Source organism: Hydra vulgaris, chromosome 11 (assembly GCF_038396675.1).
Source record: "Hydra vulgaris chromosome 11, alternate assembly HydraT2T_AEP".
In the NCBI taxonomy this organism is placed as follows: domain Eukaryota; kingdom Metazoa; phylum Cnidaria; class Hydrozoa; order Anthoathecata; family Hydridae; genus Hydra; species Hydra vulgaris.
In genome coordinates, this window is record NC_088930.1 from 32,513,710 (window position 1) to 32,534,015 (window position 20,306).

The following is a 20,306-nucleotide window of genomic DNA, read 5'->3' on the forward strand; positions in this document are numbered from 1 at the left end:
CAGTTACCATTCCAACGCGTCAGTTACCCTTCCAACGCCTCAGGTACCATTCCAACGCGTCAGTTACCATTCAAAAAATTAAACCTATACTTTATAACAGTAATTTAAAAATACAAAATGGTTTTCATAGTTGGACCGGTTTCCATATAAAATAGTCATCATTAAAAATATTCGGCTATATTCCGGCTCATATAAAATCAAGCATATAAACCTTAAATTTTTAGCAAGTGGTTAACAACATTAATCTACTAATTAAATAATTAAAACAAAAACTGGCTACGCCAGTTATTCTTCAAATTAAATGTCGGCTATTGTCCAAGTCATATTGTGTTAACGGCAATTAAAAATTAGGTGATATCTTCCAATTATTTTTTTTTTCTTTTTATCATTTTTAATTGTAAGGCTATTTTAACTTTTTTATATATATATAATTGTTATTACTTTGGGAAGCTCATTATAGATTTTTAATTTTTCTAATATATTTTTGAGTTGAAATTGTATTTTGTTCTTTTTTTTTTTTTTTTGTTATTTTCCAAAATAAAAAGGCTTTTTGAAATTTACTTTTTTTTGTTAACAGCGTAGAAAAAAAGTTTCAGTTTGACGCTTTACATAATGAATTTGTAAGCAGATGAATTAGATGTTGTTTTTCAAAAATAAATTCCATTTTCCTTTATCGTTACAAATAGAAAGTAAACTAATAATGTAAGCAAGACGCGCGCATCGGAACTGCTCTTACTGTTAACGCTCATATTCTTTTCTAGAATACTTAATGCATTTCGAATATTAACAAAAATAAAACTCCGCGATAAAAGATACATTGCAATTATAAAGTTGAAAATACGACTTGAAATTATAGGACAGATTCTGAATACTAAAACAGATTCTGTGGGATTTTAATAATTTTATTGCACCTATGTTAGAGTCATTCAATAAAATCATCAATCAAGAGAAAAATCACATACACATATCTCGAAAAAAAAATTCTTTAAAACTTTTTTTTCGAGATATATGTATGTTTTACACATTCACAAGCATTATTTGTTGAGTCAAGTATAATGAACGTCTAACAAATAAATATCTGTTATATTCTTATACTTATGTTGAAAATTAATAAAAAATATATCTCCTAAAATAATTTACCCGCCTATTTAAAAAAAAATCAGAACATATATTTATTAAATAATTTAAGATTCTTAAATAAAAGTTTCATTAAGCCCAAAAGTTATTTTACGGCGATCGAGTTTTCAATTTCTACTAAAGGACCAAAACTAATAAATATTAACTAATGAACTTAAAACAATTGCAACGCTTAATAAACTTAAAACCAAATTAAAGCAAAAACTATTGATGAAAGCAAAGCGGTTAGTTTTTTCTGATGTTTTACTGGTTGCTACTGATAAACTTACCCAACGTTCGGAGGTTTGTTACTACCAGCTTTGCAATTTTAGAAAAGATCTTATCACTTGTAATTGTTTCAATTCTTCTTTACATAAAAAATCTGCCATATACTCCTTGATTTTTTCAAAGTACATACTGTTTTAAAAGGAAAGGATTAGGCGTCTTTGTCTGCATGCTTTTTAATAATATAGTTTTTATTATACTAAATATTTTATCTCTGTATTTAAAATTTTCTTAAGCAATATTTAAAAACTAAAGTTGTTTAACAAAGTTAAAGCAGGGACGGGTTTTGTCTCTCGCCAAAAAGGGGGCTAAAAAGGTCTTTTAGCCTCCTCCTGGGCGAGTGACAAAACCCGAAAAAAAAAAATGGTTCGCATATTTTCATTTATAAGTAACTTTCTTTTTTAATTTTTTGTACTTTACTGTAAAATCAAGTTCGTATACGTATAATTACGTATAATAGTTAATTTCATTCGTCAGTATAGTAGTGCAATTATGTATAATAGTCAATTTACAAAAAAATATTTCTGAAGAAATGTCCCAAGAGGGAGGGGGGAGGGGAAGGCTACTACCTCATATACCCCCTCCTACCTCTACCCCCTCCCTACCTCATATACCCCCATCATATACCCCCCCCCGCGCCGCTGAGTTAAAGTAGAACATTAGATTAAGCTTGAAACGTTAGCTGTGTTAATTTTCAAAACAATACGAGAGGCACAAAACACAGAGTTTTTTTCCATACTATAACACCTCTAGTTTCTTTTGAACATTTCAACTTTTTTTTTTTTTTTTTATTAAACAATAAAATATGCACGGCTATGAAAAGGCTATGATATCTTTCTGAATATTAGAAGGAATTTCAAAAGCAGCATTTTAAAGAAAAGAATGGATTACTGTATAATGATTTATGTCAATCTTTCTGTTGTTCACATTTTGATTATTTTCTCTTGATAGTTCAATGACTTCAGTGTTTTCAGATAACTCAATGTCTAAAACTTGTTTTCTTGGCGGAGATGCTGTATTATTTTCTCATTACTGAAAAAAAATCAGGAAAACAATATGTTGTTTAAAAATCAGAACTGAAAAACATTTCCACTGTTATCTGATATTGATAAAGTAGCAGAGGTGTTGCTTCTGCCGACTCAGCCGTTTTAATGATACATGTCTTCCTGGGTACAGAGTTCCCTAGCGTGTGTGAACAAAAATTCCTAAAATATTATCCAAGTTTCTAAAATTATTTTAAAATTATAAAACTATAATAAAATTTTCCGACAAAAGTTCTTTGTTTAGCATTTATTATTCATAAAAGCATAACTTTTTTTTTTTAACGGAAGCAAGAATAAAGATTTAGAATTTGGATATTCCAAGTATTAATAGAATCTATTTATATGTCCTTAAATATTCGCAAAAAAAAAAAAAAATCTGAAAACTGTGTACTGAATAAAACTTATAATTTATCGTTGAGCAGAATAGAAACTGGTAAAATTTATCGTTAAACGGATCCAATTATTAATAGTTACAAACCGATACCTTGCTTCCACTTTTTATTATTAAAATTTTTAATTAAAATTTAAATAAGTTTATAAAAATCAACGATTCAAATCTAATGAAATAAAAACTTTAACAAATAAAAAATAGTATTCTGAAAATGCGACAGAAAAAAGCAAATATGTTATGAGATTGAGTTTATGAAATTGACTTTTTTTGCTATAAACACCAGTCTTGGAACACAACTTCTGATAGAACACTTCCTTTCTGTTAATTGATTCTTTTTTTATTAGCCAAGAAGGTAACTCACAGTTAATTTATCTTTTTCTGGCAAATAAAAAAGGAACTTATTTCTCTTATTACACCGAGAAAGTAAGTTTTACTAAGATACCATTCTTCCATCAGTTTTACTAATAAGTTACGCAAAAAAACTTTAATGGAAGTTTATTGTCTTTCAAATTTAATGTTAACATTAATCTACAGATTAACGCTAATATTAAATTTAAGGGTATTCTGATTTTAAAAATACCATATATGATTATTTTCATCTTATTTGCAAATTTTGCCATCTTTATTTCATCTTGTTTGTTATTTTTGTTGATTAAGTTCTTTTCGTATTTGATATTTTTGCAAGTTGTAACCAGCATTTGTTCTGTTTTTTAAAGAATGAAATGTTTTTATTTATCATGTTATATATTCTTACAAATGAATATCTCATCATTTTCAAAGAGTTTTATGAATTTTTATTTATCAGTAACTTACTGATAAACAAAAATACAACTTAGTGAGTAAGTTTTGATGAAATTTATCCAATATTTTAAAATTAAAGTCTTTGGATAATTTTACCTGGATAATTAGTGTAATAATTAAAAATGGTATTGAAATTATTTTTTAATAAATAAATTGTTAAGTAATTGTTAATTGTCTAATGGTTATTTTTATGGCAAAGCAGTCATTACAAGTCATTACAATGATATGAATGTTTATGAATGCTAGACCAGCTCACATCAGATCATAAAAAAAGAGTAAGGAGAATGAAATTTCTAATTTTTTGCGTTTATTTTATGAAATTTATATCAAAATTTTAAGTGACTTGGAATATTAAGTTGCATATAGTAAATTTTTCATGTTATAAAAAATGAAAAGTTTGTAAATAATTTTTTTATAATAAATTGGTCAAATAGTTTTATAAGTTAGTTTTACATGCGAATAATTAGGAACTTTACAGATAAAGCAACCTTAACTTATTTTTTAACTCTAAAATTGTAAGAAACCTTGCTTGTTTAAATGAATAAGAGTTTTTAGCATCCCAATATTGTTAAGCAGAACTGTGAATGTGAAATGCTTTGCAAAACTGATCTAATTTCCTAAATCTATGCTCAGTAGATAACAGATGTTAGTTGATGACTAGCTAAAAAAAGAAATCACATCAAAATTGCCTAAAATAAAAGCTTTGATAAGTTTAAGGACATAAGATTGTAATGATTAGTCTTGGTGAAAGAGCTTTGTTTAGTAAATCTTTGGGAAATTAAATATTCAAATAAAATAAAAAAATACAAGAGATAGGTTCTAGTAAAAGGTATTTTAAGTACCTTTTATTCTTAAAACATGGCTAAAAAATTTTCCGTTTCAGGTTTAAAATAATTTCCAAATGTTTATAATTTTTAATTTTTGATTTTTATTGGAATAATGATTTATTGTTTGCTATGTATTGGGATTGTTAATCTTTTATCTATTTGTTAATAGTCTAGTGGTCTAATGTGGTATTTACACATCTGTCAAGTCATATGCCAGGAGTCTCCCGAATTTTGAAGAACAATTTATCTCCCTCCCGAATTTACAAAAAATTTGAAAAACTCCCTTTTTCTTATAAGCAAGTTTTAACCAACTTAGTTTCTACTTTTTTTTTTTTTTTAGATGGTTTTTTGGTCTGATTTGTGTTTTTACATGTTTGATTTATGTTATAGTAGTTTTACTATATGTTATGGAGAAAATGTATCAATTGAAACAAAAATCGGACATCCTTGGTGCACTTTATACTCCAAAAACACATATTTCAGTCTTCTCCGTTTGAAATTTAATGCCAGCGCCCAAAAAAGCGCTGGCAGGATGGTCATTTTTAAGTTAGTCTGCGCGATTTAAAATTCATTTTTTTTATGTTATATAAATTTAAATAAAAATAGAAAAAAGAACGCTTTGAATAAATACTATATCAAATAATTAAAAGAAAAACAGGTTAAAAAAAGCTGCTTTTCATAAAAGTTGAACAAATGAACAAAAAAAGTTTTTTGTTGCGATATAAAGTTAAACGCTTTTATTTTTTTGGCAAGCGCTTTTTTATGCGCTTACCAAAAAAGTTTTTGCAGGTGTGTGGGTGAGCGCAAAAAGACAGAAGCAAGAAAGCCCCGGCTAAACGGAGAAGGCTGATATTTATTTTGATGGAAACAAATTATAATATTTTAAATATATAGAGTCAATAAAATTTTGAGGACTTTTTTTTTTTAATTAAAAGTAAAGATATATAGTTGGCAAATACATATGATCGGGCAATATCATAAAGTCTCCCTCATGCCCATTTTCAAAACTTGACAGCTCTGTATTTATATTCAGATTTCAAATGTAAACTGATGTGGTAATCATATACATCTGTAAAAGCATAAGTAAATTTTATGCATAAATAATGTATTTCAATATTCTATACATGATGGGCATGTTTGCATCATGTGTAGAATGGTAATTGAATGGTAATAGAATGTAATAGAATGGTATAAAAAACATTTCTCGTTTTACAATTTTAGTTTAATATAAATAAAAAAAGTTTTGATACAGCCTAAGTTCACATGTTTCTTATTCAAACATTAAAGAAATATAGTTCACCTGTTTTTCACTATTCTTGTTTATTGCACATATTTCAAAATAAATATTATAGTATGAGTTCTCTTAAATCACTAAATTTTGACAATCTTGCTTTGCGAACATTGCCCATTGATAAAGAGACCAGTAACCAAACACGAACTGTTGTTGGGGCTTGTTTTTCTCTTATTAAACCAACACCTGTTGAAAATCCTGTTGTTGTTGCTTATTCCCCTGAGGCATTGGCTTTATTGGGTATTAAAGAAAAAGATCTAGAAGCAGATGATTTTAAAGATTATTTTAGTGGTAATCAGTTGTTGAATGGGTCTCAATCAGCTGCTCACTGTTATTGTGGACATCAATTTGGTTACTTTTCAGGCCAACTGGGCGATGGAGCTGCGATGTAGGTTTATTATTGTTTTCTGATTGACTTGTCCTTTTAACAATAATGTGTTTAAGTAATGGTTTTTTTTTAAGTATAAACATTAGTGTAATATAAAATAAACTGTTGAAAACAATTCTATTTTTAGGTACCTTGGAGAGATTGTGAATGATGCAGGTCAGCGATGGGAACTTCAGTTAAAAGGTGCTGGCCTTACACCTTATTCTAGAAATGCAGATGGTAGGAAAGTACTTCGATCAAGCATCAGAGAATTTTTATGTAGTGAGGTAATTGTAAGCCTTTTGTTTAATTTATCTAGTATACCCAGTGGTAGGATTCAGCTGGTTCAACTGGTTCAGTAGAAATGCTTCGTAAAAGTTTTGTAGTTCACCGAACCGGTTGTTAAATTATATTTATAGTCATATTTATCTGATTATTTCATAAAAGTAGCATAATATTCTTCGTGAAGTAAAGCGTATTTACATTCCCATACATTCATTATGCCATGTGCAATAATTATTTGATTAAATTAAATTACTTTTGTTAAATTAAGAAGGTTTTATATTTATTATTACATAAAAACATATTAATTATGATTTCCAGTTTGTAGACAGTGAAAATTGTTCATAACACTACAGTAATGTATTTGTTGATTTTGTTTTTGCGTGACTTGTGTTATGTCTTCTTCATTTTTATCTGGAAATTTAACCATTAAGTATAAAGTAATTGTATTTAATTTTGCAGTAACCCTTAAAATTTTTGCATTAAAAAGGCAACAGTGTGTGATTTGATTTTTTCATCAAATAACAATTGGAACCTGTTCTTTCACAAATGGCTTTGAATGATACAAAGCTATTACAATCGTAACCTATTCAACTTCAAGAAAGCAGCACATCAATAATTGAGACAAAAACTGATAACAACTCTACCACTGAAAATAATCTTCCTGAATGCTGGTCTGTGCAACAATACCAGAACTTTAAAGACAAATATGATGGATTGATAATTTCAAACAAAGGTTGGGTTGCAAATATTATGCACAATATGATTTTATAAGTGGAAAAAGTGCTCACACTTCAAAAGAGTGGAAAAACTTTCAAATTGAGGCATCAGGGAAAAATAAAGGAGTACAACAAGTGTCTCTTAGGAAGAAAATGAAAGAGTATTTTTACTTAAGAGTCCACAACACTTGTTTAGAGAACTTAAAACAGCTTAAGGAGGATTCTATATCAAAGCAATATATGTACTCTACTTGTAGAGTATTTAATACAGTTTACAGCCTGACTAAAAGATGTAAAACATTTTCAGATATGGAAGATGAGATTGAGTTACAAATGAAAAATGGACTAGACATGGGAATAGGATTACGTTCTCCTATAAGCTGTTAAAATATTAGACTTCATTGTGAAGGATATTAGATATGAAATATTTAATAAAATAATTGAAAAAAATTTGAAAATTTGTTTGATTATTACCAAAGCATATGACCAACAGTCATCATACTTTATTTAAAAGTTGAGGAGTAGCACCTACAACAATTTTTGTCAAACTTGTTGAATTAGAAAAGCAAGATACAGAAACAGTATGCTCTTCAGTAATGGAAAGTTTAACTAATGTTGGATTTACTAATAACTACTTTTGATTGGATTCTGCTCCAATGATGCCAACGTTATGACTGGAAGAAGCATGAGGATTACAAAACAGTTTCCAAACATAATAATATGTTTAAAACACCGCCTCCAGCTTGTTTTAGATGATTCTATAATTGAAATAAATTGAGTAAATCATTTTAAAATTTTCATTGATATACACTATTTTTCATTAGTCGGAATAGAACTTTTCAAAATATCTGAAGAACTTGAAGTTGATTTTATAAAAATTGGTAGAGTTTTTGAACCCAGATAGGCTGCCTGTAGTTTAAGATCAGTTCTGGCTGTTTGACGCACTTATCCAGCACTACATAAGTATTTTCATTCAAATTAACAGTTTTTGGGCATGACTACTTGTCTTAAAAATATATACTTTTTGAATGATTTGATATTGATGGTTGATATTTTAAACAAAGTTTCACTTCTTTCAAATGCGCTACAGCCAAGGAAGTTAGATATAATAAATGATGAAAAGCTGGTGATAAGATCTGTTAAAGCATTTTAAATGCTTAAAAAAGAAAAGGATCCATATGAAAAAAATATTGATGCACTAATTACTTTAGAGGCCTTCAAAAATATAACTTTTGTAGAAAATCATAGATTCATCGGACTTCCTTGGCAAAACATCATGATGAATTTAAAGAAGAGACTAATGGACTGTGATCATTTAAAAGCAGGATGTAACCAAATTCAAAACACAAGTAACTTACAATTTCTCAATATTTTGGAGCCAAATCACTGGAATATTGCAGAAGTTCTTGTTCCGTGGAAAGCAGCTAAAGAACAATTGCTAACATTTACTGCAATTTTTAAGTATCAAGCTGATGTAAATCATTATAGAGATTTTGTCGAAAACGTTTTGAAAATTTTCCAGAATTATGCAATTCTTTACAAAAAGTTAAAAACATGGTTGCAACAATTGCTGTACATTCTGCAGAAGCGGAAAGAGGCTTCTTAAAAATGAACCTAATATACTGAGATAAGAGAAGTCACTTAACTGTGTCTAATATTGAATATAATGGCTGTTAATCTGATTAGTCTCTGAAAGAGTGGGATCTTGTTACTGTAGTGAAAAGGTGAAAAGAGTGAATGAGTGAAAGAGTGGGATCTTGTTACTGTAGTGAAAAGGTGGCTCAGATTTAATCACTTGGCCGATGATACAGGGTTAAAAGCGAAGCAAATTTTAATAAAGGATGCCAATCAAGAAGCATTATGGAAATATCTTAAATAGTACTTATCATTTATATTTGTAAGAGAAAATAAAAATTTTATAATTACTATTTTTAACTTTCTTTATAACATAATTAATAATCCATTTTTGTAATTCTTTATGTAACTCTTTATTTCATTCATGTATGAAATAATACTAGTTTTCAGATTTGAAAGTTTACTACTTTTTTTGGCAGGGGCACACATAAGCGGTATCACAGGAAATGTTGCTGCTATGAAATTTTGCCGCTGCGGCTTAATTTCCTAGAAAATATTGCTGCTCAGCTACATAATTTCCTAGGGAAAATTGCCGCTTGCAGGAAATTTTACTACTTTTTTTTTTTTAATTAAAGAAATATGGATGACCAAGAGTACAACAATTTTGTTGATTTAATTGTCAAAGGAATATACCCACAAGACATAGATAAAGTTTGCAAAGATGAATTGAGAAGAAAGTCCAAAGATATTTTAGTAAAAGATGAGTTGCTATTTTATTATGATAAAAAAAAATTGATCTGCAAGTCATTCTAACAAGTCAAAAAACTATGATTCTTGAAGGTTGTCATTCGGAAAAACTTGGAGGTGGTCACTTTGGCCGAGACAAAACGTTGGCAAAACTCTCAGAGAGGTATTACTGGAAAGGGATGGTAGATGATGTCAAAAATTTTTGTAAATATTGTGATAAATTTCAAAGAGCAAACAGGTACGTTGGGTTAATAACTTAATTTTTATGATATTTTTATAAAGTTTATTATTGCATATTAAAAATTTATAGTTAATACTGTTATTTTTATTATTATTATTTTTTTTCCTTTGGTAATTCACCTCCTTAAGGCCTAGAAGGCCACTACACTACTATGAGGAGGTTGCTTAATTGTGGTTATAACCCTCTCTCAACTCTATAACTCCGAAACACGAACCTTGACGAACAAGGCTGCTGCGCAGAGAAACAAGTTGAGCGTGGTACTACCAGGGACGTGGTGGGGATCGAACTCGGAACCTCTCGCTTATGAAGCGAGCGCTCTACCACTACACCACTACAGCATATATGTTTATATATATATATATATATATATATATATATATATATATATATAATAACTGTAATTTTAAATACTGAAAATAATAAATAAACTTAATTGTAAACAATATTGTTTGCAAATTATATAAAGTTGTTAAATACCAACTGAACTTAAATGATCAGTTATAGTTAACCTTGTTACAATATGCATAATATAATCTTTATAGAGCATTTGAAAAAAATTCAGCTGATCTTATAAGTGTTAAAGATAAAGTATTTATTATTTTTATTATTAGTATATTTTTTGGATTAATTTGTTTCAAGATTGTTTTAAATTGTCATTTTTAAAATTTTTTTTGTTATATGGTAATTCTTTTTATCATAAACAAAAATATTTTTATTAGAATTATACTTTTTTTTAAAAAAAAAAAAAAAAAAGAATATACATATTTTTAAACATATTTATTATTTATTATGATTGCTTGTATAAACTATTTATTTATTGTGTTTTCATATTTGTTTATTACTTTAATTCAAACATTTAATTTAAAACAATCTTGTTTTTCTTCTTAGATAAAAAGTTATTTATAATAGTTTTTTTTGTTTAGATAAACCATGAATTAAATAAAATGATGGGAACAAAGTGCAATAGTCAGGATGAAAGGATTAAGATTACAAAACAAACCTCATTTTATCTAGTTTATGGATGACAAACCAGACTTCCTGTTGATTTGCAAATGAAATCAATAAAAAGCAATATTGAAAGTAAACATACTGAAAGTTTGAAAAATAGAGAATGTCTGTTAGGAGATGTAATAGAAATGCGAAAGAATGCACTAAAAAATATTCAAAAGGCAATGCCAAAAAAAAGCTTATGATGCTAAACATTGTTCTGAAAAACACTTGTGCAAAGTTGGCACTTCTAGTGTTAATAAGAAATAGTAAAAAACTTTCCAGAAAAGGTTCAAAGCTAGAGCCTAATTAGACAGGCCCATACAAAATTTGTCAATGTTTAAAAAAAAAAATTTTCGGTTATGTAATGTATATGAATGCAATAAAAAATTGAATCAGTTATACAATTTGATATGCTGGAAGATTTATTCTCCATTTGAAAATCCGCTTAATATTGTTGATATAGTTGAAAAATGTTCAGAGAAAAAAACTAAACCCACTACCGAACAATTTACTATTACTTTTACACAAACAATGAAAAAAAATAATATTAGACAGTAAAGAATTGACAGATGAATATATAAATTTTGCCCAAATGATCTTAAAGAAGCAATTTCCTGGTATTTTTGGTTTGCAGGATACTTTATTGTCACAGACTGATGGATTCAAGGCAGTAAGTAAAGATAGAATTTCCATTCAGATCCACTTTATTAATTCCCACTGAGTCACCTCCTGTTCAGCAAACAGGTCAATTTTACTATATGCTAGTATGTATAGCAATTTAGATTAGTTTAATTAACCAGTTGGCCAGATATTACAAGAACTTTTCTGATTTTGATTGTGAATTTCCACTGAGTGTTTCTTTAAATGTTAAAAGTGTTCAACAACAGATTGGAAGTTTGGATTGTGGCTTATTTGATACAGCAAATGCTGTTCACCTAGCCTTTGGTGAACAACCAGAGGATTTAATATACAATCAGAGATTCATGAGTCATTATCTTAAAAAAATGTTTCAGGATGGACAGTTTAAACTCTTCCCATTACTTGAGGAAACCAGTAACTTAAATATTAGGCATAACAGTCCGTTGACTGTAAATATTCAGCATTTTAAAAGTGGTATTAAATAAGAGAATTCAAATTGTTTTTTTGTTTTGTTTTTTTCTTTGGAGTGGATTAAGATTTTGAAATAAAATTATTATAGGTATTTCAGACACTGTTTAAGCTAATTGTTTTATATAAATCAGTTAATGGTATTAAAAGTAAAATTATGAATTAAATATCTTTGTTTATAACAAGGGTTATAAACTGTCTAAAATTTCAACTTCTGCTTTTTATGCACCTTAATCACAACATGTCAAAACATTATTAGTTACTTTGCATCTATGGCAAGTTATGGAAAAACCGCCAAAATAATTTTAGCAGCAAAATTTCCTGCAAGCTGCAATTTTTCCTAGGAAATTATGTAGCTGGGCATCAGTATTTCATAGGGTAAAATGCTGCAGTGGCAAAATTTCCTAGCAGCAAAATTTCCTGTGACACTGGTTGTTAAATTATTTGAATCCTACCACTGAATATACCTATGTTGTAAATATATATATATATATATATATATATATATATATATATATATATATATATATATATATATATATATATATATATATATATATATATATACTCTTATATGTTGTCAGAACTCTTATATGTTGTCAGAAAGTTTTTTCCGTATTTTGTTGACAAAAAGTAAAAATTAAAATGCAAGACCCGAATTTATTTTTATTAATTGATAGACTGCTTGCCCCAACCAAACCCTCAGTCGATGTAGCAGCACTCCCTTGCAAGTCAGGCTATTTGTCAGTCGATGTAGCAGCACTTTGTTGCAAGTCAGGCTATAAGATCGTCGATGTAGCAACACTCTGCGCATGATTTACAGTAAAAAAAATAAAAATAAAAACATTTCATTAAAAAAAATAAGAATAAAAATATTTTATTAAAAAAAAACAAAAAACATTGTTTATATTGTTAAAAACATTCAGAATGTTATAAAAACATTCAGATTGTTTTTAAGAACATTCTGGTCAATTAAATTTGCGTTTTAGCGTTTTTTTTAAAAAAACAATTAATTTGTAATTAAATTAATGGTTTTAACTTTCTGACAACACGCAAATGTTGGACGAAAGTCAAAACTAATTAAAAGTGACGTATGTGTTGGCGTAAGAATCATTTTTTTCCTTCCGTACTTCCCAAATGCAACAATCTATAGAACTATATATATATATATATATATATATATATATATATATATATATATATATATATATATATATATATATATATATATATATATGTATATATATATATATATATATATATATATATATATATATATATATATATATATATATATATATATATATATATATATTTACATATACATATATATGAGGGTGGCCATTAAAACAACAAATTTTTAAATGTCTACTCTTACCCTTTAAATGTATTCTATATAATAAAATAATACTAGAATTAAAAAATTTACAAAAAAAAAATATTTTCAGGGGTAGCTCAAGACCCTTAAATATCAGACGGGTCACTATAATTATTAAAACAAAAATTCTTCAAAAGTTTTCATGTTGGGTCTCAAAAGAAGTGAAATTATATAAATTTTTTAAAAATAATCATCATTTTATAAAAAACATTGAGAAAAAAAAATTATTTTTAATTTTTTTTTTTAAAAATGCATATTTTTAATTTTTAGTTTAAAAATTTCATTTTCTAGGCAATGAAATCTAAAATAATATATTTTTTTTAAACTGATGATTGTTTTATATAATTTCGCTTCTTTTGAGACCCAACATGATATACTTTTGAAGAACTATTTTTTTGATAATTATGGGGAACCATCTGATCTTTAAGGGTCTTGAGCTACCTCTAAAAAAAATTTAATTCTAGTATATTTTTAATTTATTTTAGCACCTATCCAAGCATTAGCACTTTTGTCAAATCATAAAGTTATTATTAAATAATACAATATTCTGAAATTTATCAATAGAGGCTGTGATTAATAAGAAAAATCTTTGAAAATTTGTTATTTAAAGTATATATATAGATGACGATCAGGTCTTAAATTGGATTGAATACCAAAACACAGTAATAAAATTTAGGATAAAAAAAACATGTTTAAAAAGTCATGCATTTTACCCACTCCCCAACCACCAAAATTATATAACCTAATATCAAATAGGTGGGACTGCCTGTTCCTTTTGTCTAGTGCAAAAAAACAAATCATGTTCTAAATATTAATTATATACCAAAAAAGTTTTTTTTTTTATACCTATTTAATAAATAGATATAGAAAAAAAAATTTTTGGTACTTTTAAAATATTTTTATGCAACCATGAAAAAAACCTTGAAAAATGATTTTTTTTATTTTTTATTAAAAATTGTAATATATATAATAAACCATTTTGACAAATAAAATTTAGTCAGTTTTGTATTACTTATGGTTGCAGCCCTCGGAACTAGGGTCGGCATTTGGCAATGCCAATCTAAAAGTGTTTGAGGTCAGTAAAAAATTGCCAACCTCATTTCTACATTTTATGGTAAGACCTATGCCTTAAATTTTTTTTGCCAACTTGATGCCGACTTGTAAAAGATTGAGGTTGGCAAATTATTGGCGACCTCATTTTTCCTAATTCCAAGGGTCACCATATTTTATTGTTTGCAGAATAATAGTTTTGTCTAATTTCGACTTGTTAATATCATTAACAGGTTTAAAAAAAACTAAATTCCTTCTATCATTGGATAACATATTTATATCTGTAGCAGTATATATTATTTATATATTTTTAGCTGTATATATTATTACTTTAGATATTGTAAAAAGTATTTAAGTTTTTTTGTGCAATTCTTTATTTTTTAAATGGCTAGTCTTTATTGATTTTAACTGTTAAATGCAAAATTTAATTGACGAAAATTAATAAGATTATTTAAAAAGTATATATACTATATTATTACTTTAAATATATTGAATATATTTAAAGTATTAATAATAATAATAAAATAATTTTAAATGATAATAAAAACATAAAATAAAACTAAAATGAAAACTAAAAGAATGAGTGCATGTCTGAATTTATGCGTAACTTCGAATATATGTATGTATACTACTTTTGGAGATGAACCATCCCTTGGCAGTGGTTGGGCGTTTTCGTCGGCATGAGCAAAAATGCACCAATTTTTAGTATTCTGACTTCGTATACAGTGACACCATCATATGTATCTTTAGTTGCTTCATTTACAAAAATTGCTTATTACTTACTAAATTTTGGTTTTATACTTGTTACAAGCTCAGGGTGCAATAAATTGTTGTTTTTTTAATGAATATTAACGTTCGTATCTATATTTAACTACAAATCTCTAATTTAAGAGATATATATCATATAAGGAGGTTTTATTTTCAAATTATTTTTATTTTAGTTAATAAGTTATTAGATATATCAATGATGCTTATTGAATTTAATTAATTTTTATTTCTTCAAAACAATATTTTACGCAAAGTGTGTGCAAATTAATTTAAATTTGCAAAGTGCGTGCAATTTAATGATAATTAATAAGAAATGACCTAACGATTGTAAATTGTTATCCATTGATACTAAAAAATGAATTTTTCTCAATTTAGTTCAATCAATTTATTTACAAATAAAAAAAAAGGTAGAAACTTGAAGAAATAAAAATAAAAGGACCTTAAATTAAAATAAAAATTATTTTGACATTTCTTTTTTAAAACTGTTAAAATTTTAAAAGTGTTTTAAAAATGCAAATAAACATTACTTCACTTTAAGGAAAATAAGAAAATTAAAAAAAAAAAAAAAAGCATGTTAAAGAAAAAAGCAATCATAATGTTTAAGCATTGTTTCTTTTAAAGTAATTGCAAATCCATTAACTTTAAGTAAAATTTAGGATGCTTTTGTAATGCATGCAAAAACCATGCTAAAACATAATTACTATCTTTGATAGCGTGCTTTGTTATTTTACTTAACAGTAACGCTATTGAAAGAAATAATCATGTTTTAGCATGGTTTCTTTTAAAGTCTTTAAAATGTGTTTTAAATTTTAGTAGGTTTATTTTTTTATCACAAATATGTGTTTTTTATAATAAATAAAAAACTATCAATTGCATAATTATTTGGAAAAAAAATTGCGGCGTCCAATGCCAAAACCAAATTTGTTAAAATGTTCTAGAACCGAATTGTTTAAAAACTGCTTAGAATTGAAAAAGATTTAATTAATTTCTAGAAGCGAATTTATTGAACATAGAATGAGATGATCGAATATCATTAAAAGTTTAATGAAACTAAAAACTGAATTACTTTTCACAGCCAATTAATTTAGCATTGAATTATTTTACAATCAAATTTGTAATTTTAAAACTTAATTACTTTTCACTACTGATTAATTTAGCATCGAATTTTTTTACAATTGTAATTGTATGTTGTTGCAGTTGAAAGACGGCATAGTTTTTTCAAAATTTTTTTTTGTTAAAGGTTAACGTGTACATAATCCTGCAAAAAAAGGCTTTTAAAATTTTCGAAAATAATATATTTTATTTGTAGCAAAATTTTATGTAAACATAAAAAATCCAACGAATGCATGTGAAAATATATCAAGCTTTGTTTAAATTTAAAGTAGCAAAATGGAATACAGAAAAATTGAAGGTGATAAATGGAAAACATTTGTGTATGTTGCAGGGGACTTTGGCTACATCAAAAATAAGGAAAACAATGGTTTTGTATATCTTAAGTGTAAGCACCATTAAGTTTGTGACAGAATTGCAAAAATAGTTTTGTCAACTAATTTGCTTGAGACAATACATAAACTAGACCCCAAAATTTTGATCACCTTCCAGCTCTTGAGGAAATGTGAGACAGCTTCAACTACACAGCTACCTTTGCGTGAAATCTACAACAATGTCATCCAGTCCTGAAGGTGTCAAGGCTGCACTTACTTTCAAAAAGTGTGAACAAATTCTACAGAGTGCATGAAGAAGTTGCACAAACCCTAAATCTCCAAATGAGGCAGTTTGAATTGAAATTTGACTTTCATTTATTTAATCTTTTTTTTTAACTAAATTTTTGCACTTTTCCTCGATTTGTCACCCCATGCCGAGCATATGTTTGTTACGTTAGTATTTCAAGAATATATGCATAACAAGTGTATTTTGTTGCAGCATGAAAATTTTTTTAGAAGAGCGTTGTTTTTACTGCATATAATAAAAAGTTTAATTTTTCTTATTGTAATGGAATGCAGGCATTTTAAGAATTATTAAAAATAATTATTAAAATGACTGTGTTTTTTATTTTAGTGACAATGATAATTATACTTTTGAGTTACAATGATAATTTTTTACTTTTGAAAAAATTATAATTTTGCGAGAGCCATAAATTGCTCCCGTAAACCGTTTTAGGGGAGTGTAATAGAGAGCGTGAGCTAAAGCTCACGCTTATCGCTGAGGCCTGTATAATTATATATATGCACATAGATATAGATTTATACTGTAAAATTTGATTTTGTTGTAGGCCATGTTTTATTTGGGAGTTCCAACAACAAGAGGTAATTGCATATAAAAAGTTTTTTTAAGCAGTTTGTTTTTAATAACAATTTTAATACTTTATTTTTTCATAGCTGGCTCCTGTATAACTTCAGATACTCGTGTTGTTAGAGATATTTTTTATGATGGCAACCCTATCATGGAACGCTGTACTATTGTCTCACGCATTGCTCCTTCATTTATTAGGTATAATTATTAACCTTTTCTTGTTTTTATTTTTGTAAAAAATATAAAAAGGTGATAATATAAGTCAAAGTGTATTCAAGTATGTGTCTCTGCATTTATTTTTTTAATTTTATTATTATTTTTGCTTTAATTTTCATGAAACAAATAAAGATTTGGTTCGTTTGAGATCTTTAAACCTTTGGACAGAGAAACTGGTAGAATTGGACCAAGTGTTGGAAAAGATGATATACTGCATACTTTGTTAGAATATGTTGTTTCAACATTTTACTCTGAAGTGAGGGGTATTTTTTTACTTATTTTATTATTTGAAAATTAGTTTCAAACCTTGCTGAACAAGTCTGCTGCGCTGCCTTGTTCAGCAAAGTTTGTTAATGTTAACCAAGTCTCTGGAAATACTGTTAAACAAGGTATTACCAGAGACTTGGTGAGAATTTATATATATATATATATATATATATATATATATATATATATATATATATATATATATATATATATATATATATATATATAAATTAGTAAAAACACTTATTTATCTTTTATCTTCAACATAATGTTTCACCATCAGTAGGTTCTTTCAGGTATGTTCTTTCTGATGAACCTACTGATGGTGAAACATTATGTTGAAGATGAAAGATAGATGAGTGTTTTTACTAATTTATTATTGCTCTGTTCTTAAAGAACATTTATATATATATATATATATATATATATATAACCCTCAGAATTAGGGTTGTATATATATATACAACCCTAATTCAAATGTCAGCTGACCCTAAAGCATTTAAAGTCAGCAGTTAGGTCAAACCTCATTTCTAGGTTTAATGGTAACCCCTTTGTATCAATTTTTTTGCCGATCTCTAACAGTTTGAGGTTTGCGATTTATTGCCGACTTCATTTTTGCTAATTCCGATGGTTGTATATATATATATATATATATATATATATATATATATATATATATATATATATATATATATATATATATATATATATATATATATATATATATATATATATATATATATATATATATATACTATAGCATATGTATATATATATATATATATATATATATATATATATATATATATACTATAGCATATATATATATACTATAGCATATATATATATATATATATATATACTATAGCATATATATATATATACTATAGCATATATATATATATATATATATATATATATATATATATATATATATATATCTACTATAGCATATTTATATAAGCATTTGATCTTTTTTTTTTGTGCTAATCTTGATCAATACAGCACTTTTAGAAAAAGAAGAAAAAAACGAAGAATAATGAATGAAAAGATTACTGCCCCATGCCAAACTGTCAGTCAATGTAGCAGCACTCTGCTGCGAGTCGGGCTATTTGTCAGTTGATGTATGTACTGAAGCCCCCGGCAGCAGGCTATTTCAGTATGATATCACACTGCTCACCTAAATCAGTATAAGATACATATATATATATATATATATATATATATATATATATATATATATATATATATATATATATATATATATATATATATATATATATATATATATATATATATATATATATATATATATATATATATATATATATATATATATATATATATATATATATATATATATATATATATATATAGGTCTTATTTTAAATAAGAAATGCTTAATGCCTAATGTGAATTTGGCATCATAAAATTCTCTTTTTATTTTTTTTTAAAAGACTATTTTTTTTTAATTACTGCAATAATATAAATTATCTTAAATCTTTTATATTATTTTTTATAACGCTGCGCTTTAACTTGCATTATAAAAAAATGTTTAACTTATGTTTTGTGCAAACTTTTGATGCAGCCATTTATTTAAAATTTAGTTATAAGTATAAAAAAAAATCTTTAGGAAGGAAAACCAAAAACACTATTGTGATAAAAATGAGCTAATTTTTTTTAAGAACAAATGAAATTTAAATATATTTAGTAATATTTTTAAATAAATTTGACAGTTAAGTTAACCCTAGCATTAACTTTAATTTTATTAAACTTAAATATATTTTTTAAATCAAAATTAAACTATTTGTTTTTTAAATCAAAACTAAATTATATATTTTGTTTATCAGAATTTTTGTTTATTAAATCATATATTTTTGATCAGTGTTAAATTATATTACCTTTGCTTCAAGCTTAAAGTAAAAGCGTTTTTCAAGCAAAAAAAATCAATCATTACAATAAAATAAAAACAAAATTAATATAAATTTTTAATTTTGAGTTTTTTTCATTAGTAAATAGTGCTTTTATCTAACATAATTGTCATTCAAACTGTTGTAACAAATATTTTTACATAAACGTCGTTCAAAAGTTAATGTGATTTTTTTAAAAATTAATTACTTCTTTTATCTTACCGTTTATAGAATAATTTGAAAATTAAAAAAATGATAAAAACTTGCTTAAACAAAATCGCTTACTACTTATGTAAAATCACTTAAGGCATACCTAAATTGCTCTACGCGTAACGCTTTAAAACAAGACCTGATATATATATATATATATATATATATATATATATATATATATATATATATATATATATATATATATAATGTTAATATTACTTTTATTAAATACTTTTAACTCACTATTATTGTTACTATTGACATTATTATTATTGTTGTTGTTGTTATTATTATTATTGTTATTATTATTATTATTATTATTATTATTATTATTATTATTACTATATTGTTTTTATTATGTTTTTGTTGTTATTATTACTTGCATCGAATTGCTCATTTTTAACAAATTGACCGCAGGAAGTCGATACAT

The 20,306-nt window shown here is 26.2% G+C and overlaps 1 protein-coding gene across 1 annotated transcript in view; it reads left to right on the forward strand.

The window, feature by feature from the left end:
* The first annotated feature begins 5,271 nt into the window (after positions 1-5,271).
* Positions 5,272-20,306, forward strand: part of LOC100200011 (protein adenylyltransferase SelO, mitochondrial) — a 29,934-nt gene continuing 14,899 nt past the window's right edge. Inside the window, exons 1-5 of the mRNA XM_065810792.1 lie at positions 5,272-6,142; positions 6,270-6,408; positions 17,251-17,284; positions 17,357-17,468; positions 17,619-17,742. Of these exons, the coding sequence (XP_065666864.1) occupies positions 5,727-6,142; positions 6,270-6,408; positions 17,251-17,284; positions 17,357-17,468; positions 17,619-17,742 (825 nt within the window). The 5' untranslated portion in view covers positions 5,272-5,726. The remainder of the gene's footprint in view (positions 6,143-6,269; positions 6,409-17,250; positions 17,285-17,356; positions 17,469-17,618; positions 17,743-20,306) is intronic.